General features: G+C 37.4%; 2 protein-coding genes across 4 annotated transcripts; both read left to right on the top strand.

The window, feature by feature from the left end:
• The first annotated feature begins 1931 nt into the window (after positions 1-1931).
• lsm10 (LSM10, U7 small nuclear RNA associated) lies at positions 1932-6473 on the top strand. 2 transcript variants are annotated; one of them, XM_081376457.1, is made up of 2 exons: positions 1932-2060; positions 4909-6473. In XM_081376457.1, exon 2 carries the CDS (start codon positions 4917-4919, stop codon positions 5277-5279), a length of 363 nt encoding a protein of 120 aa, XP_081232583.1. In that variant the 5' UTR covers positions 1932-2060; positions 4909-4916; the 3' UTR covers positions 5280-6473. The 2 variants fall into 2 exon arrangements, with proteins under 2 accessions (XP_081232583.1, XP_081232582.1); XM_081376456.1 differs by having other exon boundaries at positions 1987-2133; positions 4909-5512.
• A 1512-nt stretch (positions 6474-7985) lies between these two features.
• eva1bb (eva-1 homolog Bb (C. elegans)) lies at positions 7986-15114 on the top strand. 2 transcript variants are annotated; one of them, XM_081376212.1, is made up of 3 exons: positions 7986-8197; positions 12839-12970; positions 13581-15114. In XM_081376212.1, exons 2-3 carry the CDS (start codon positions 12904-12906, stop codon positions 14003-14005), a joined length of 492 nt encoding a protein of 163 aa, XP_081232338.1. In that variant the 5' UTR covers positions 7986-8197; positions 12839-12903; the 3' UTR covers positions 14006-15114. The 2 variants fall into 2 exon arrangements, with proteins under 2 accessions (XP_081232338.1, XP_081232339.1); XM_081376213.1 differs by having other exon boundaries at positions 8005-8197; positions 13629-14990.
• Positions 15115-19342: the final 4228 nt, after the last annotated feature.

A 19342-nucleotide genomic window follows, 5' to 3' on the forward strand; every position in this document is an offset into this window, starting at 1 on the left:
ATCTTTTGAAAAATGTCTCCTGAAACTGTCAGATCTGACAAAATCTCTTCTGGGGACGTCTTCAACGGGGAAATTACTCTGAAATGTCAGTTCAGTTGATTGATGTTCGCTTTCTGTCGGACCTCTAATTTACGCCCACAATAACCGATTCGTCTGTCAACTATTTTTTTTTACAGCAAAACAAAAGTCAATCATTTTTAAGTTCGCTGGAACACAACATGTTTCATTCTGACGACTAAAAAAACGATGGTTTCCTGCTGTTATTCATTCAAATCTCATTGTAACCTGTTTTTCTGGCACTGCCACTGCTGTTTCATTAGTGTTTACAATATGTGCATTACAAAATCTACAAAATACATGATTAAAATAACAGAAAAAACTCAAGGACACAATAAAACCACACATGCATAAATTTAGACAACTGTCAAGGACGTAAAAAATGTGATTTAATTGCTGAACTGTGTTTTAGATTTTAGTTCGGGGCAATTTGTCACAGTTTTAAATGTTGTGTTTTAAGTAATTAGCTGCTTGTCATAATTGCTGTAGTCAAATGTAGCGGACACAGCAATTAATACATGTTAAATACGAGTATGTTGTGGGTGCTTTTTAACTTTAGACCGTATTTTAAAATTTTAAAAACAAAGCTATTCTCAGCAGATGTCCATTGTGACAACATGCCCCGCCTCATCAGTCAGTGTGTTAAATGAATTGTATTTTTTTTCTTGAACAACAACAGAGAAATCAACCGATTTAACTTTAAGAATAATAGTCCAGTCATTTTATGAAAAAAGGTTGAACAAATTGCAACAGAAGCAAACTCAACTGATTTTGTATCCTCAGTATATCGTGAGTAAGGGGGAAAAAAAGCCCCGAAGAATCCCATTAGGGGAAAGTTTAGAAAAAGACCCAAATATACCCCATTCATACACCTATTCATTCTTTTTCTAGACAGACGGTGCATAATCTAATTACATAAGTGCTAATTTGCATACATACCACAACAGATCTAAACATTGGGTATAGCCACGTGAAAATGTCTTGTTGAATCTTGTTGACACATAACAGTAAAATACTTAATGTTAAGGTGTTAATGGAACCCATTTAGGCTACCCATGAGCATTAATACATAGAGTCAGGAAGAAGTACTTTAGAAACCAGCCTTTATTCATTTTTAAGAGATGGGGTTTGGGGCTGGGTCTGTGGGACTGTTTCTGGGGGAAAGGTCTGAGGGAAGAACAGGAGACAATGGTCAGGAGAATGCAGAAGGCAAAAGGTAGGTAAAATAAAAAGTGAACCCCCAGAAACAGTCTCACGGACCCAGCCCCAAACCCCATCTCTTAATAATTAATAAAGGCTGGTTTCTAAAGTACTTCTTCCTGACTCTATGTATTAATGCTCATGAGTAGCCTAAATGGGTTCCAATCAGACCTTAACATTAAGTATTTTACTGTTATATGTCAACAAGATTCAACAAGACATTGTCACGTGGCTATACCCAATGTTTAGGTCTGCTGTGGTATTTATGCAAATTAGCACATAATTAGATTATGCTCCGTTGGTCCATGTTAACAAACTATTAAAAAAAACTTGTTATACATTTTTGTTTGTTTGTCTTGATGTAAGTAATCAACTCATAATTTTCATGGTGATATCTAAAGGTTAAAATGTTTACCCTATTCATGTTAGAAAAAGAATGAATAGGCGTATATAGGCTATATTTGGGTCTTTTTCGAAACTTTCCCCGATTCTTCGGGGCTTTTTTTCCCTTAGCTCAGGATACAAAATCAGTTGAGTTTGCTTCTGTAGCAATTTGTTCAAGGTTGACCCCCATTTTGGCTTAAAATGACTGGACTATAAACCGAGATAAAACTTCACCGAAAAAAGTATAACACGTCGCCTATGATGTTTATCCAAGCAACTTACTCGCTAGAGGGAGCGCGCGAACGATTTCAACCGGTACGTCTTGATGACGTCACTCTCCTCTGCGACGAAGCGCGGAGCTCGAAACCTTTTAGGATGTAAACATGATGTTTTGAGCATGTTAGACAACATAAAGTAAGGTAATCAAACGAATATTTTTACTTCAAGAGACATTTATGAGTGACCCTGGATTATGTGAGAGAAAGGATCATGGTAACGTTAGATATTTCCTCTCTGATCGCATGCTATATCTTTAGTTAAATACAGTTGCTGCAAAGTTTAATATTTGTTGACGTCTTTTCATGATTCGCGACTAGTAACGTTAGCCTATCGTTTTTAATTTCACTACAACCTATTCGTTAAATGGTACTTCATTAGACACTTATATTAATAGTATCTGGGTGAATGACGGATAAGGATTTAAAATGTGAAAAAAAAAAATACTGGCAAAAAAATTCTAACATTTTAATCACAATTGATATAATCAATTTAGGATTTCATATAGACATGGGCTCATTTTTGGCTGCTGATAACTCAAAATTCATAACCAAATTTAAAATAAAGCTGGAAAATGTATAAAAATGTTTTCCAATAAAGTAAATATGACTTGTTTTATCACTAAATCAACAAAAAACTGAATTGTGTAATCTAACACACAAATATTGTTTAAATGAATTGCCTGTGTCATTGTTAGCCGGAATGACATACTGTTAGACAGAAGCACATTCTGCAATATTTTTCAGGATTACCATTAAAACCATCCTCAGTGTCATTTTTCTTCCCAACACTCAAACTTGAAACAAAGTAAACGACACTGACAAGTTTTTAATGACTTAAAAATCTGTAAAATTACTGTAAATATGTAAAATGATAATGCTTCATAAACAATGGCCAAGGGTATAGGCTAGTCCAACACATTATTCAGCTAAAACATTAAGACTTATTGCAAATGAGTCAAGTCACCTTAATTTATACAGCGCTTTTAACAATATAGATTGTTTCAAAGCAGCTTTACAGTTATAATAGGAAATTAAAGTAACAGAGATTGTTTTGGCTTTATAGCAGCTCTAGAATAAAGTTATTGTCCAGCTAAAGTTAGTTTTGATTGTTTGATTCACTTCTGCTGCATGATCATTAGTTATTAACTTAGGGGCCGCTAACACGACACCGTTCTCTCTGCGTAAACTCTAAAAACGCGAACCTGTGAGAACGCTGATGGCGTGCACATGCGTATTAGCCTACGTGTTTAGTTTATAGGAATGTTTATAGGAGTGTGAACCTATTTCGATTAATATTTAAGTTTGCTTGTTACTGATACATTATCATTCCACTGAGTCATCACTATAATACCTTGCTCTCTTTTGTCCAAGATACTCAGCCCTAGCGTCTGCATCTGCGTTTATCCTGTGTTTATCCTAAGACAGAGGCATCTGGAAGGACAGAATTGACCTTAAAACACCACAAGCTATACTAAAGCTTTAATAAAATGTTGATAAATATGATTACATTACTCATGATTTGACCATTAACATTACAAAATTAAATTAAATGATAATGACCTATGTGACTCATTGAATCATATGAAATCAAGATGAATTACAGCAAAAATATGGCAAAAAAACATACAATTATGTAAATAATGTTCAAAATGTCAAAATATCAACATTTTAAGAGACGCTTCCTGACCTTTGCACATATTCTGGTGCTCCTTCAGGGTCTTCTTTTTGATACAATATTATGTCACATGACATGCCAAAATTCATTATGGTTCAAAATGGTCATTGATGTCTGTTATCCAGGACTGACATGAGAGAAATCACAATTTGGAGACAAAAGTCTTTCTGTCATAAAAATGTAAATAAGCTCAGTATTATCACTATATTTGTAGGTATCGTTGAAAACATCAATATAATTATGCCAAAGTAGATTTTAAATACTTTTAATATTTTTTACATTTTTGTTGTATTTTTGTATTCAGATTTTAATCCGGGACAGTTACCCAGAATGACATTTTGGGACTTTTGAGCTCAATAGTTCCCTAAAGACTAATTATTTATAATGAATTCTCACATGAGTAATTAAAGAGGGGGAAGTTGAGTCACTTAATGAAGTGCATTTAAAAATGTATACATTTTTAATATTATGAATATGCTTTGGACACAAGAATTGACACGCCATGTCATTGACCCATCTAATGAATAGTGACTAACATTAGTGTAACTGTCATTAGTACTGTGTCTTTGCAACTAGTCACTGTTCCAATACTACTTCCAAACCATTGCATTGTTACTAGAATCAGACCGCAAATGGGGATCTTATAGTTGATGATAGTGAAATTGAAAAGATACTAATCACTACAGAGGGGAAAAAAATCAACCGTTGTAGCATATAAATACATAGGCCTACTAGTTAAAGTAATAAATGTTAAAACTGGTGGTAAAATATATAGTGATATATTGTACCGTAACTGATATATCTGGAAATATTGGAATATCTATCATATTGGAAATATGTAACCTCATTTTGTGTCTATACAAACAACACTTTGTTTGATATTTTATTTATGCAATGCAAATGCATTCATTTTTTTGTGGCTAAAAAAAATCTGAGAAAATATCATTCATTTAATTTATTTAAATGTCGACAGAAATTGACTATTACTTTTTCATTGAACTGCATTTCACCTTGCTTGACAAAGCTAATTTGCAGATTTTCCTTCAAACATTTAATAAGGTGCTATATGTGGTTTGTCTATCAGCAGAGCATCTCAGAAGCCTGCAATTAAAAACATTAAAATAGAAATGCAGAGTGTGTGGCTGGAGGTGTAATAATACAAATCATTTGTTTATTTGTTAATTGGCAGAGAATCGCCAGTATTTATCTGCTTATACTTGTCATGAACAGTAAAAAAAGGAATAAAATACAAAGAAAGTTTTAAAACTGCTAGACAAATGGCATTGTCTGACTGTTAACGATTTCTCTGTGCAGAGGTGAACATGGAAGTGAGCCATTCGATTCGTGAGCGCACCATCGCCGAGAACAGCCTGGTGATTCTCCTGCAGGGTCTGCACGGTCAGGTGACCACCGTCGACCTGCGAGACGAGAGCACGGCCAGGGGACGCGTTATTAACGTGGACGCTTTCATGAACATCCGGCTGGAGAAGGTTCTGTACAGGGACAGACGCGGACGTATATCCAGCATGGACGACCTGTTTGTCACTGGCCGAAACGTGCGCTACGTCCACATCCCAGACCACATGAACATCAGAGAGACAATAGAGTCCCAGCTGGCCAAAATACACCGCGTGCGAAACTTTGGAGCAGGTGGTGGACGGAAAGAATACTCAAAGAAAAAATAGTTTATGTGTGAGATTAATGTTTGTCTTGCAAATTTATGTTTTTTTTTAATGCGCACTATTATTTGTAATGCAGTCATAAAGCAAAAAGTTGTGTGTACATTGTTGCTAGTAAGTAACTGAAAAAGTTCTGTATGCGTTCTCAAGGAACAGTGTGGGAAAAGTGATTTCTGTTTACTTTGTACTGCTCTAGTGGTTTGACAATTCAATAAACGGATGAACGTGATGAAATATCCATTGATTGATGAGTTCTTTAACTTGACGTTGTGTTTGATTAGACAACGCCTCTGATTACTGTGCTCTTATTCTTAATGCTGATGTTAATATCTCTTTACAAGTACACTTATAATCAAGTTTATAGTGTTTACGTATGCAAATACTGGTACTTTAAAGCCCAACTCAACACACTGTTTGCAGTGTAATGAATGTTTCTGTGAACTTTTTTTAAATTCGTGGTAAAATATTAGGATTTTAATAAGATAAAAAGTATAACTAAGAACATAGTCATTGATTGGACTTGAGAGGAATCATCTAACTTGGCAAAGTATTGGAAAAGTAAACGTACTTATACGTAAAGTTGTGTAAAATGAGCAATCAAATCAATTTGAGCCTTTAGATCAGACTGAAAACAAGGAATGCTTTTGTTTCCTCATTCTTCTGTTTTTGTCTCAGCTTGTGGTCAAGAGGTTTTACATTTTATTTTGGAACAATATTATTTTGCTTCCAGAATGCTACATTCATTTTGCCATTGCGTATGAGGATGCAGGAATTTTTCGGTGACCACATAATCACCATCTTTGAAATGACTCATAACCCTCATTCCTGTTCGGACACAAGCCACAGTTACAGGAAAACAGGAGTATTCTGGTAAACAAAAACATTACACAACATAAAAAATTACACGTTGCCCATTATAAAATTTCAATCCAGTTAGGGAAATATTCTTTTTAAGGTGTTGATTTTTACTACATGCGTTGTTTGACTATCAAATAAAGCTTGTATGCAGTATTTTAAACAGGAAAAGGTGATCCTTTGTCCTTTATGATGGGAAAAGAAGCTCAAACGTGCTGCGTAACACGAGAATGAACCTCATTGGTTCTCACACGTCAAGTGAACATGCTTGAGCTTCCTTTTACCACAACTGATGTGTGAATTGATGAATGTTTATGTGAATAAAAGCCTCAATTTGATCTGTTCATCGTGTCTCTTCAGAAAATTTGGACTATACCACTCAATTCATATGGATTAGTTTTACGATCTCTTTATGAACTTTTTGAAGCATCAGAGTGGTAGTTGTGTAGCTGTGAACAGAGGGACAGAAAGGTTATATCATTTCATATCTGTCAGATTCAACGAACACTTATCTGAAGAGCATGGCTCATTGTACCATCAAAGATCGAAGGTTTTCATTGGTTGTTGCTAGGCTTGGGACGACGCACGGTTTAGAGTGGCTTCTCGGTGGACAGGAGGGAAAACAAAGAGCTCTTTTAATCCAGCATTAGCCTGAAGCTGAGGCGCTGTGCCCACTGCATTTCCCTACATTTCCTGTACTGTTCCACCCCACAGGGTTAACCCTCAACAGACAGATCTCTCTCTCTCTCTCTCTCTCTCTCGCACGTCCCAGAGGCTGGGCGGTCGGCCTTATTCAAGCCTGCACACGCTGGCTGAAAGAGACATCATTCAGGTGCCCGAGCCCGAGTGTTTGACTGTTGAAAGACAAACAGAAACATAAAGAGGCTGGTTTGAGGTTTACATTTGCTATGTATCATTACTTTTGAGCTCTGAATGTTGCATATGTAGGACATTTATTTTGGCTCCCTTTGTAAATGTTAATACTGTAAGAAGTTTTTCTGAAGAAAATTGAGCAGGGCTCGGTCGTATACAAATGTCTTTTAATCAGCTGGTGTTTTGGTGATTTTAATGTTATACTAATGACAAAGAGACAATACTTGTCTTAATTTTATAAATCAAAATATTATATTCACTACTACCTTTCAAAAGTTCGAGGTCATTTTTTTAAATGTTTCTAATGTTACAATAGATTTCCATTTCAAATAAATTATGTTTTTTATTATATATATATATAAATAATATAAAAGTATAAAATCATGCATACCATATAGACTGTATAGTATGGTATGCATGATTTTATGGTATTTGTGTAAAACTGATTTGGACCAATATTTATTGTGAAAAGCATCTAAATATTTTAAAAAAAAATTGGCTTTAGTATAACATGAACACTTTTTTAAAATGTTGTCTTTATAATTTCATACTAACTATTTTCTATTAGGGGCCTAACTTATATAACTGCCTTTCACAAGGAGTGGATTGTCATATTTTAGGTCCTTGGCATCAAAAGGTTTCATATCTGAGGCCACTGTTTAGTGTATAAATACTAGACCATACATTTAAAACTACACTTACTTCATTCAGATAAGCATCGATAGTCTGTCTGAGATTAAAGAAAACAAGTTTTTACTGTGGATTACACACACGCACACATTCAAATATGCATGTGTGGACGTGAAGAAGAGGTTTACAATGATGTGTGGACCAGCGGGTGTGAAATGTGGCTTGGATCTCACTGCCATCCTGAGGGTGTAAACTCTCCTGTCGCGCGCCCCTCCCTGACTCTATTTTCCCCTCTGACAGGAAACACCTCCCTTCACCCAAACTGCTTTTCTATGGTCTGGTCCCAGTGAGAGAGACGCTGTGTGTGTGTGTGCGTGACCACAGAGGGCTGCTTCTGCTGATGTCAGGCACAGACGTGTGTGTAAACGGGAACTCAAGCACCTCTCAGTGTTTCGTGTGTTCCCGCTTTATCTTCCAGAGTGCTGAGGTCACACCGCCTCTGGATACGGGACTCATCTTTCCTCCGCCGGGACATTCTGGATAGAAATGATGGGTCGTTAGAAAAGGTAAGAAATTAAATACTTCATTTTTGTTAAAGGGATTAAACATCAAAACTAGTTGACTTTAAATTAAGATAAAATGTAACATTGTGGGTAGATTAGTATACTTTAAAAGTGCTTGCTATTACTTTTAAACTATTTTTGTCTGCTGAAAACTATAACCGGGTGAGGAATCCCACAGACTGAAGGAGAGACTAGTCATATCAGACCAGAGTATCACAGGGACGTAAGGGCTGACTCTTCATCAACAGACTGGATCAACAGCACAGCAACCACAACACTCATAGAAGCACAACAACCTAACAATTGCATAGCAATGCCCTAGCAACTACCCAGAACACCCTGCATTAAAATACAATAGGCACAACATCCTAGCAACACCTTAGCAACTGCATAGCAATGCCCAAGCAACCATCCACAACACCCTAGAAATTGCATAGTAACACATTAGCAACCACCCACAGCACCTTGTATACAACAAAGTGTATAGCAATGCCCTAGCAACTGCATAGCAAAAACATAGCAACCATCCACAACACCCTAGCAACTGCATAACAACACCCTAGCAACCACCCAAACATCCTAGCACACTGTGGCTGTGAGAAAGTACACTCGCATTTTGTTCAGAAATTATAAAAATTTAGTTTGTTTGTTTGCTTTGTTTTGATTACATATAAATCATGTGAGGCGTATGGAAGCTTGTTTACACCACTAAATAAAAAAAATTAAAAAAGGGAATTGAGACTTTTTAGCTCACAGTCTTTTTCTCTGAATTCGTACTTTTGGAATTGCGTGATATAAAGTCGCAATTGCGAGTTATAAAGTCCAGTTCTTAGGAAATAATTAATTATTTCTCAGAATTCAGAGATTATGATTCGCAACTGCGACTTTATATCACGCAATTCCTAAAAAAAAAGTAAGAATTGTGAGAAAAAAGTCAGAAATGTGAGATAAAAAAGTCGCAATTACAGAAACAGGCTTCCATAGAGGCATTTAGAGTTTAGAACAAAAAGATTGTTGAATTTTTTTCTTCTTCTAAATTTCTTACGTTTTTCAACTTTAAATTATAAATAAACTTTTTGAACAAACTAGTTTTTGTCTGATTGCTAATGTTTTTAAAATGTGACTATGAAAAACATATTTCTTGTGACATTGAAAAGACAAAGCAAAAGATGCTGTATCAGTTTGCTGATTGGAGAACAGAGAAAAGCCTGAGCTCAGCAGCCTCAGACATCTGCTGCTACATGCCCTCTGCAGGTTTGCTCTTCGGGGAAAAGATCTGACAGCTGTGAGATGGTATGTGTGTTTGAGAGCTGTTTCGTCCTGTGCTGATGATTCACTCAGGCCAGTGAGCCTCTGTCTGGAATGCTGTGTCGCTGACGGGAGTATTTTTGGAGCTTGTGGCATACGTCCCACGCTAATTGGCACTTGGAGCAGAACTTGACAATGTTTACAAGCTTTTAGTGTAATCTTATATTTCTGGTATCATGGTTCCTGTTTGTCATTTGTTTATGTGTGGGGATGCAGTTAGTGTTTCTGAACCCACTGGAGGGGCTTTACAGGATTGCAGAGCGACACAAAGACAAGAATAAATAAGAAGAATAAATATTTCACTACTGGAAGTTTAGTCTCTCAAACATCCTCGGTGAACAATTTATTGTTAAAAATGTGCTCTTTCAGTGCTCAAAAAAATGTTGTTCCTTATGTTTATATAAAGTATTAGAACGAATTATTACCATTATTATAACAATAATGTTTTAAAAATAATAATAAATATTATTGTTATTGTTTTTCTTGTAGTATTATTATTATGATTAATAATGATGTAATATTCAATATAATACTACTATGACTGTTACTTACTACTACTAATATGAATAATTATATTGAATATTGTGTAATTATAATAAACAATAATAAATATATATAAAATTAACAATATTATATTATATTATTACAAGAATCATTAACATTATTATTATTGATATTATTGTATAATTATGATCAAATGAATATTATATTATTATGATTGTAATATATATATATATATATTGACTGTTATAATTATATTAAATGTATTATTTATAATAGTGTTATTTTTATTATCCTTATTATAATGTTTTATTTATAATTATGTAATATTCAATATACTTCCACTACTATTTATTATTATTACTATTATATAAATATTATAAAAAAGTATGATCATTAGTATTATACTGTATACAACATATAATATAAATATTATTGTATTCATAATAAATATAAATAATACATATAATAATAATAATAATATAATATATTATATAATTTTAAGAATCATCAACAGCATTATCATTATTATTATTATTGTAGAATTATAATAATCAAAACAAAAAAACTAATATATATATAATATAGTAAAATTATATTAAATGTATTAATAATAAAAACAATAATACTGTTGTTATTCTTATTATTATTTGCATTAATTTAATATAATTATGTAATATGCAATATACTACTAATTATTATTATTACTATTATATTCAATAATATTGTATAATTATAATAAACATTAATTATAAATATAATTATCATCATCATCATTATATTGAATAATATTGTATAACAACAACAACAATTATTATATTCAATATTACTTATATAATCATATCATAATAAAAAATAGAATTTTAAAAACAATTATGATAATTTGATAATTATTATAATTTGGTCTTGGAAAAATAGAATGAGAAAAGTGAGTTCATGCTGTGATCATATTTTGATATTTAGTCTGTTATTTCTTAAGCACAAAGATGTTCTTATTTGTGTCTGTTTATTATTATTAACATCTGAGATAATAACTTATTACACAAAAATGAGATCTTCATTAAATCTCATAAGCTATTAAAAAAGCAAACAAAACATTTCTTTAGGCATCTGTGAGGAGAAAAGTAGAGCATTCTGACCCATAGAAAGCTACAAAAACATAATGTGCTTCGCTCTAGTGGACTTTGTGCCCTTGTCCTGCCAAGAGCGCTGCAGATAGGGATCGGGGCGGCTGAGACTTTGGGCCTTGATGGCGTAGATTACAGTTTGCTGTAATTACAGACCCAAGAGGAAACAAACAGGAAGACAATAACATGGCACCTCTTCCGTGATCTCGGCATGGTCTCAGCGACTGTGGGTTTTATGGTGTGGACGCACACAGGGAGTCGCCGCATTTATAGTCTGATGCTTTTTATCGCTTCCTCGCTTGGGCCGGAGGAGTTTCTTGCCGAGCACACATCCAGGACTCGTGTGGCTCCAGATGTTCAGCTTTAAGACTCCCCCTCCTCCTCTTTTCCTTCTTGGAGAGAGTGACACAAGCTGGATCCATCCCAGTTTCCCAGGGAAGAGTCCCACGCAGACCCCGAGCAGCATGTGAACGTCTTCATAAAATCTCGGTTCCTGTGGGAAAAATGGGAAAGTCTGCCTGGGAGCAAACAGTGAGTCCTGGGTCAATGCAAGGACAACAGCAGTAACAAATGGCCTGTGTGGAAAGAGATGATATAATGATCCTTAATAGCACTCCTTAATGTGCAATTTCAGCCTCAGGGGCCAAAATAAACAAGTTTGGGAGTTTTCTAATTAAGCATGGCCGGCCATGTTGTTTCAGTTGTCCTTGTGATACTAAAGCAGGCAAGTATAAGTACTGCAATTGGGATTTTTTTTTTTTTTTTTTTTTTTTTTTACCATAACCAAAAGTAAACTTTTGCACGCAACTCAACACTTTTTGGGCTACTAACCCGAATGATAGGCTACCTAAAATCATCATCGTCAGCCACCCAAAACACGCTGGAAACAACTCAGAAAACCCTAGAAACAGAATAGCAACATTTAGACAAACCAGACACAACACCCAGAAGTTTGAATAGGGGCATTTTTTTCAATTGGTAGGCAATTTCGGAGAGGCTAGCAATAGCGAGCTAGCTTTAAAAGCATGAGATCCCACCCTCCCTTCAGAGCAGCCGGCAGAGTCTGCAACGAGTCATGACTCATGAGAGATGCTGTTATATTACCTCATGTTTCAAAGCACATATACCATTGCGATAATAATGACCGTAAACAACTTAAAGAGCACTGACCTGTACCACCTGACCACTGCAGATTAATTTCGCCGTTGATAGTGCTGACATTGAAACGCATAAATCCGAGTCTGAGGGCGCGAACCGCTGCGAGTTGAACGTCACAGGTTGCCATCTCATAATTACGGTTATGACATGGCGTGAACACAGCATAAGCTTGTTGTTTTGGTTCAGGAGGAGGAACTGTAAAAGGTGGCTGTTGTGTGTGTGTGACTGTCTGTCTACAACTCTTCATATCCTGAGTTATCCTGAGTGCATGGAGGTATGGAAATACATACGTTGATGGGCAGGTAGGACATTGTATCATTGCATTTGGACTAAATGCAATCAATGATTGGAGGAAAATGTTTTGGTCCTGAGACTTCCACAGAAGATAGATGTATGCTTTAATATTTAGACCACTTCTATTATTGATTGCTATCAGGATGTGAAGAGTTTTAACCAGTATAACAAAAAGTGTTTATAAATAAAACGCCTATCCAACATTTAATCATATGTCATATAAGCTTAAGCATATCTATTTTTTTCCCCACCACAGTGGCTGAAGGTCGAGGTGCGATAAAGTAGAGAAGAAAGCACAAAAGAAAAGAAAAAGAAGCCATCATGAACCCCATAAGGAAAGACATGGAGCTGCTGAGTAACAGCATGGCCACTTACGCACATATAAAAGGTAAAAGAGCAACACAAATGGTTCATTAATGCCCAGGTTTCAGAACCGAAGTGCTGAAAGGCACCTGGCTAAACAAAGATTTGGGTCGGTTTTACTGAACTTTACGCCCCGTCGCACTTCTGGCCTCAAGGACAAAATAACAAGCCATTCCATGGACTTTAGTGTTCTGCTTGATTTGGCTTCACACCTCTGACTTCATGAGACACGGCTTACATGTTCCTAAAGACTTCTTTCTCTTTTTCTCAGGGGTTTAAGATTTTTCTTTAGTCTCAAGTCAGTCTAGTAAATTAAGAAACCACATTGCAAATTGTTTTTTAAAAATGTGCTTAATCATATGCATGTTAGAATTATTTCTAAGATATTAAAAGAGAATACATTTTAAAATTAAATTTTTCACAATCTTACTGTTATTACCGTTTGATCAAATAAACGCAGCCTTGATTATAAGAGACTTCTTTCAAAAACATACAACGGTGTATGTAAATGAACAAATTCATATTTTTATATGAATGTTATGTTTAATATATTAATATGAAATCTTTATTTTGAGTTTGGTCTCAGATATGACTCAATCATGCTCTTGACCATTTCCCTCCCGTGTTTAATACAGTGAACATGGAGAGCTTCGCGCTGTACTTCATGTTGGGTGTGTGTTCAGGTCTTCTGCTGGCTCTGGTCCTCCTCTTGCTGGGCATCACCTGCCGATCGCACTCAAAGACAAAGAAGCCCTCCACACCGGACAAGAGACGACTAAAAGAGTCCAGCGAGGATGAGGAAGACAAGGAAGAAGAGGAAAGTGAGGCAGGAGACGACGAGGATCTAGAAGTCCCAGTGCTCACCGTCAGTCCCTTGAGCGATCAGACCCAGCTGAACGGAACCATTAAGAGCGTGAATGTGTTCGCTTCGGCAGAAGAGCTGGAGAGAGCCAGAAGACTGGAGGAGAGAGAACGAATCGTCAGGGAGATCTGGAGGAACGGACAGCCGGATATACTCGTCACCGGAACGGGCACACTGGGTCGAGTTCACTATCACTAGTAGCGTGTTTTACCTTCAGGACGCAGTTGTTTCATGCAAACATGGTGGTGTTACAAAAAAAATGAGATGGGAGGAAAAATTATATTTCAATGCTTTTTCTTTGGCAAAACATGTGTATTCTCTAGGGATGCACAGATATGAACATTTTGGCCGATACCGATAACCGATTATTCTTTATCTTTTGAAAGCCGATAACGATATATTGGCCGATAAATCTAAATCCAATATAATTTTTGAGAGCCTGATTACAAAAACAAAAGTCTCACCATTAAAATCCATGTCCCAAACACACAATTATAATAATGTTCTCATTATAATTTTATGTAGCCGATATGACAGACTGTGTTTCCCTTTTTCGAAGTTATTCCAATCATATTTCAAGCCATTCAAAACCATCATGTTGAACAGTGCGCATCTGAAGTGTCTCAGCTGAAGGAAATAATACATTATTTATCGGCTTTAATATATCGGCCGAATTTTCTTATCGGGCCGATAACAATAACATTAAAAATGAACATATATCGGCCGATACCGATATGCCGACCAATATATTGTGCATCCCTAATATTCTCTTGAGAAATTTTGCGTTCTGTTGCAAAACTTGTGATGGAAATAATATGAGGTGAGAAGAAAAACTATTTTTCAGTGGTTTTGTAAGCAAACTCAAAGTTTCTCAGGGGAACACCATACCTTTGCTTGAGAACGCATTGAATTTGAAGTATAATTTTTCCTCCCATCTCATACTTTTTTTCCTATCACCACATGCAAATATTAAATGCCACAGGACATTTATCTGTGCAACAGATTTAGGTGTAATATACCTTTAAAAAGGGAAGGATTGAGAGTTTGATTTGCATACGTCTGTTTTGAGGTTGGTTTCACAAGCCTTTGTCTTCTGAATGATCATTTGGACGTTTTGATGGATCAATTTTCTTTTGCATTTTTTTATATATCTATAAATACATTTTATATCTATAAATACATATTCAAATGTTTGTGTATATAAACTTCATGCAATTTTTAAATAAAAAACAAAAACAAATATTTTCACCCAATCTTCACACATGGTGGAAGATGCACCCTTCACCTTCCATAAAGCTAATTTATGGAAAAATTTATGTTTTCATTTTTCCATATCCCTACTCACCCATCTTAAAGGATACAATAAATAATCAGAAGATAATACACCTAGAACAGTAGTCACACAACTAAATGCATTAGATAAATATACATTTTATGTGGAAGATATAATAGGAAGCACTTTAACAAACAATATTTATGCTTTTAAATCACCTGGAAGGTTTTTTAGAAATTGAGCATTGAACAGTTCCATTCATTCAGTTGCAGTAAATTATTTAGCACCATAATAAATGTTCTTTGCAAAAGTGAATATGTAAAAAAAAAAAAAACTAATTAAGAATCTTAAAGGGATAGTTCACCCAAAAATGAAAATTCTGTCATTAATTACTCTCTCATACGTTCCAAACCCATAAGACTCAAGAGGTTCATTCTCGTGTTACTCAGCACGTTTGAGCTTCCGCAAGAACCAATGAGGTTCATTCTCGTGTTACGCAGCACGTTTGAGCTTCCGCAAGAACCAATGAGGTTCATTCTCGTGTTACACAGCACGTTTGAGCTTCAGCAAGAACCAATGAGGTTCATTCTCGTGTTACGCAGCACGTTTGAGCTTCCGCAAGAACCAATGAGGTTCATTCTCGTGTTACTCAGCACGTTTGAGCTTCCGCAAGAACCAATGAGGTTCATTCTCGTGTTACACAGCACGTTTGAGCTTCAGCAAGAACCAATGAGGTTCATTCTCGTGTTACGCAGCACGTTTGAGCTTCAGCAAGAACCAATGAGGTTCATTCTCGTGTTACTCAGCACGTTTGAGCTTCAGCAAGAACCAATGAGGTTCATTCTCGTGTTACGCAGCACGTTTGAGCTTCCGCAAGAACCAATGAGGTTCATTCTCGTGTTACTCAGCACGTTTGAGCTTCCGCAAGAACCAATGAGGTTCATTCTCGTGTTACGCAGCACGTTTGAGCTTCAGCAAGAACCAATGAGGTTCATTCTCGTGTTACTCAGCACGTTTGAGCTTCAGCAAGAACCAATGAGGTTCATTCTCGTGTTACTCAGCACGTTTGAGCTTCCGCAAGAACCAATGAGGTTCATTCTCGTGTTACTCAGCACGTTTGAGCTTCCGCAAGAACCAATGAGGTTCATTCTCGTGTTACGCAGCACGTTTGAGCTTCCGCAAGAACCAATGAGGTTCATTCTCGTGTTACGCAGCACGTTTGAGCTTCCGCAAGAACCAATGAGGTTCATTCTCGTTTTACGCAGCACGTTTGAGCTTCCGCAAGAACCAATGAGGTTCATTCTCGTGTTACGCAGCACGTTTGAGCTTCCGCAAGAACCAATGAGGTTCATTCTCGTGTTACGCAGCACGTTTGAGCTTCCGCAAGAACCAATGAGGTTCATTCTCGTGTTACACAGCACGTTTGAGCTTCCGCAAGAACCAATGAGGTTCATTCTCGTGTTACACAGCACGTTTGAGCTTCCGCAAGAACCAATGAGGTTCATTCTCGTGTTACTCAGCACGTTTGAGCTTCCGCAAGAACCAATGAGGTTCATTCTCGTGTTACGCAGCACGTTTGAGCTTCCGCAAGAACCAATGAGGTTCATTCTCGTGTTACGCAGCACGTTTGAGCTTCAGCAAGAACCAATGAGGTTCATTCTCGTGTTACACAGCACGTTTGAGCTTCAGCAAGAACCAATGCGGTTCATTCTCGTGTTACGCAGCACGTTTGAGCTTCAGCAAGAACCATTGAGGTTCATTCTCGTGTTACGCAGCACGTTTGAGCTTCAGCAAGAACCAATGAGGTTCATTCTCGTGTTACACAGCACGTTTGAGCTTCAGCAAGAACCAATGCGGTTCATTCTCGTGTTACTCAGCACGTTTGAGCTTCAGCAAGAACCAATGAGGTTCATTCTCGTGTTACTCAGCACGTTTGAGCTTCAGCAAGAACCAATGAGGTTCATTCTCGTGTTACACAGCACGTTTGAGCTTCAGCAAGAACCAATGAGGTTCATTCTCGTGTTACACAGCACGTTTGAGCTTCAGCAAGAACCAATGAGGTTCACTCTCGTGTTACTCAGCACGTTTGAGCTTCCGCAAGAACCAATGAGGTTCATTCTCGTGTTACACAGCACGTTTGAGCTTCCGCAAGAACCAATGAGGTTCATTCTCGTGTTACTCAGCACGTTTGAGCTTCCGCAAGAACCAATGAGGTTCATTCTCGTGTTACGCAGCACGTTTGAGCTTCCGCAAGAACCAATGAGGTTCATTCTCGTGTTACGCAGCACGTTTGAGCTTCCGCAAGAACCAATGAGGTTCATTCTCGTGTTACGCAGCACGTTTGAGCTTCCGCAAGAACCAATGAGGTTCATTCTCGTGTTACGCAGCACGTTTGAGCTTCCGCAAGAACCAATGAGGTTCATTCTCGTGTTACGCAGCACGTTTGAGCTTCCGCAAGAACCAATGAGGTTCATTCTCGTGTTACACAGCACGTTTGAGCTTCCGCAAGAACCAATGAGGTTCATTCTCGTGTTACACAGCACGTTTGAGCTTCCGCAAGAAGCAATGAGGTTCATTCTCGTGTTACTCAGCACGTTTGAGCTTCCGCAAGAACCAATGAGGTTCATTCTCGTGTTACGCAGCACGTTTGAGCTTCCGCAAGAACCAATGAGGTTCATTCTCGTGTTACGCAGCACGTTTGAGCTTCCGCAAGAACCAATGAGGTTCATTCTCGTGTTACGCAGCACGTTTGAGCTTCCGCAAGAACCAATGAGGTTCATTCTCGTGTTACACAGCACGTTTGAGCTTCAGCAAGAACCAATGCGGTTCATTCTCGTGTTACTCAGCACGTTTGAGCTTCAGCAAGAACCAATGAGGTTCATTCTCGTGTTACTCAGCACGTTTGAGCTTCCGCAAGAACCAATGAGGTTCATTCTCGTGTTACTCAGCACGTTTGAGCTTCCGCAAGAACCAATGAGGTTCATTCTCGTGTTACTCAGCACGTTTGAGCTTCCGCAAGAACCAATGAGGTTCATTCTCGTGTTACTCAGCACGTTTGAGCTTCCGCAAGAACCAATGAGGTTCATTCTCGTGTTACACAGCACGTTTGAGCTTCCGCAAGAACCAATGAGGTTCATTCTCGTGTTACACAGCACGTTTGAGCTTCCGCAAGAACCAATGAGGTTCATTCTCGTGTTACACAGCACGTTTGAGCTTCAGCAAGAACCAATGAGGTTCATTCTCGTGTTACTCAGCACGTTTGAGCTTCCGCAAGAACCAATGAGGTTCATTCTCATGTTACACAGCACGTTTGAGCTTCAGCAAGAACCAATGAGGTTCATTCTCGTGTTACACAGCACGTTTGAGCTTCAGCAAGAACCAATGAGGTTCATTCTCGTGTTACTCAGCACGTTTGAGCTTCTGCAAGAACCAATGAGGTTCATTCTCGTGTTACGCAGCACGTTTGAGCTTCTGCAAGAACCAATGAGGTTCATTCTCGTGTTACGCAGCACGTTTGAGCTTCCGCAAGAACCAATGAGGTTCATTCTCGTGTTACGCAGCACGTTTGAGCTTCAGCAAGAACCAATGAGGTTCATTCTCGTGTTACTCAGCACGTTTGAGCTTCCGCAAGAACCAATGAGGTTCATTCTCGTGTTACTCAGCACGTTTGAGCTTCAACAAGAACCAATGAGGTTTATTCTCGTGTTACTCAGCACGTTTGAGCTTCCGCAAGAACCAATGAGGTTTTTTCTTGCACAAACTCTTTGAAGCGTCAAAGTGTCAGTTGCGTTGCTGTCAATGGAGGGACAGAAACATTTCAGATTTCATCAAAAAGATCTTCATTTGTGTCTCAAAGATGAACAAAAGTCTTAGAGGTTTGGAACGACTTGAGGGTGAGTAAATGACCGAATTTTCATTTTTGGGTGAACTATCCCTTTAAATGCAATATACTTGCTGTAAATCAGGGGTGTCCAATCCTGCATCTGGAGGGCAACCTTCTTCCAGAGTTTAGCTCCAATCCTAATCAAACACACCTGAACCAGCGAATTAACTTCCAGGCAGATGTGTTCGAGCAGGTTAGAGTGAAACTCTGCAGGAGCATGAATGGACACCCTGACACTTAAAATGTTTAAAAAAACAAAACAGTAACTGTATTGCACTGCAACATGAGATTTTAATCACCAAATGCTCACATGACATTGTATAACTACTAGTACTACAGCTGAACCTCATCATAAAGGCTCTTCACTAAAAGGCACCAG

The sequence above is a fragment of the Scardinius erythrophthalmus genome, assembly GCF_964197995.2.
Source record: "Scardinius erythrophthalmus genome assembly, chromosome: 10".
NCBI classification, from domain to species: domain Eukaryota; kingdom Metazoa; phylum Chordata; class Actinopteri; order Cypriniformes; family Leuciscidae; genus Scardinius; species Scardinius erythrophthalmus.

Coding starts and splice junctions, on each gene's coding strand:
- lsm10 (XM_081376456.1), top strand. CDS start 2,097: ATGAGTGACCCTGGATTATGTGAGAGAAAGGATCATG. Junction 2,134..4,908: donor ATGTGAGAGAAAGGATCATG/GTAACGTTAGAT, acceptor TTCTCTGTGCAG/AGGTGAACATGGAAGTGAGC.
- eva1bb (XM_081376212.1), top strand. CDS start 12,904: ATGAACCCCATAAGGAAAGACATGGAGCTGCTGAGTAACAGCATGGCC. Junction 12,971..13,580: donor CACTTACGCACATATAAAAG/GTAAAAGAGCAA, acceptor TGTTTAATACAG/TGAACATGGAGAGCTTCGCG.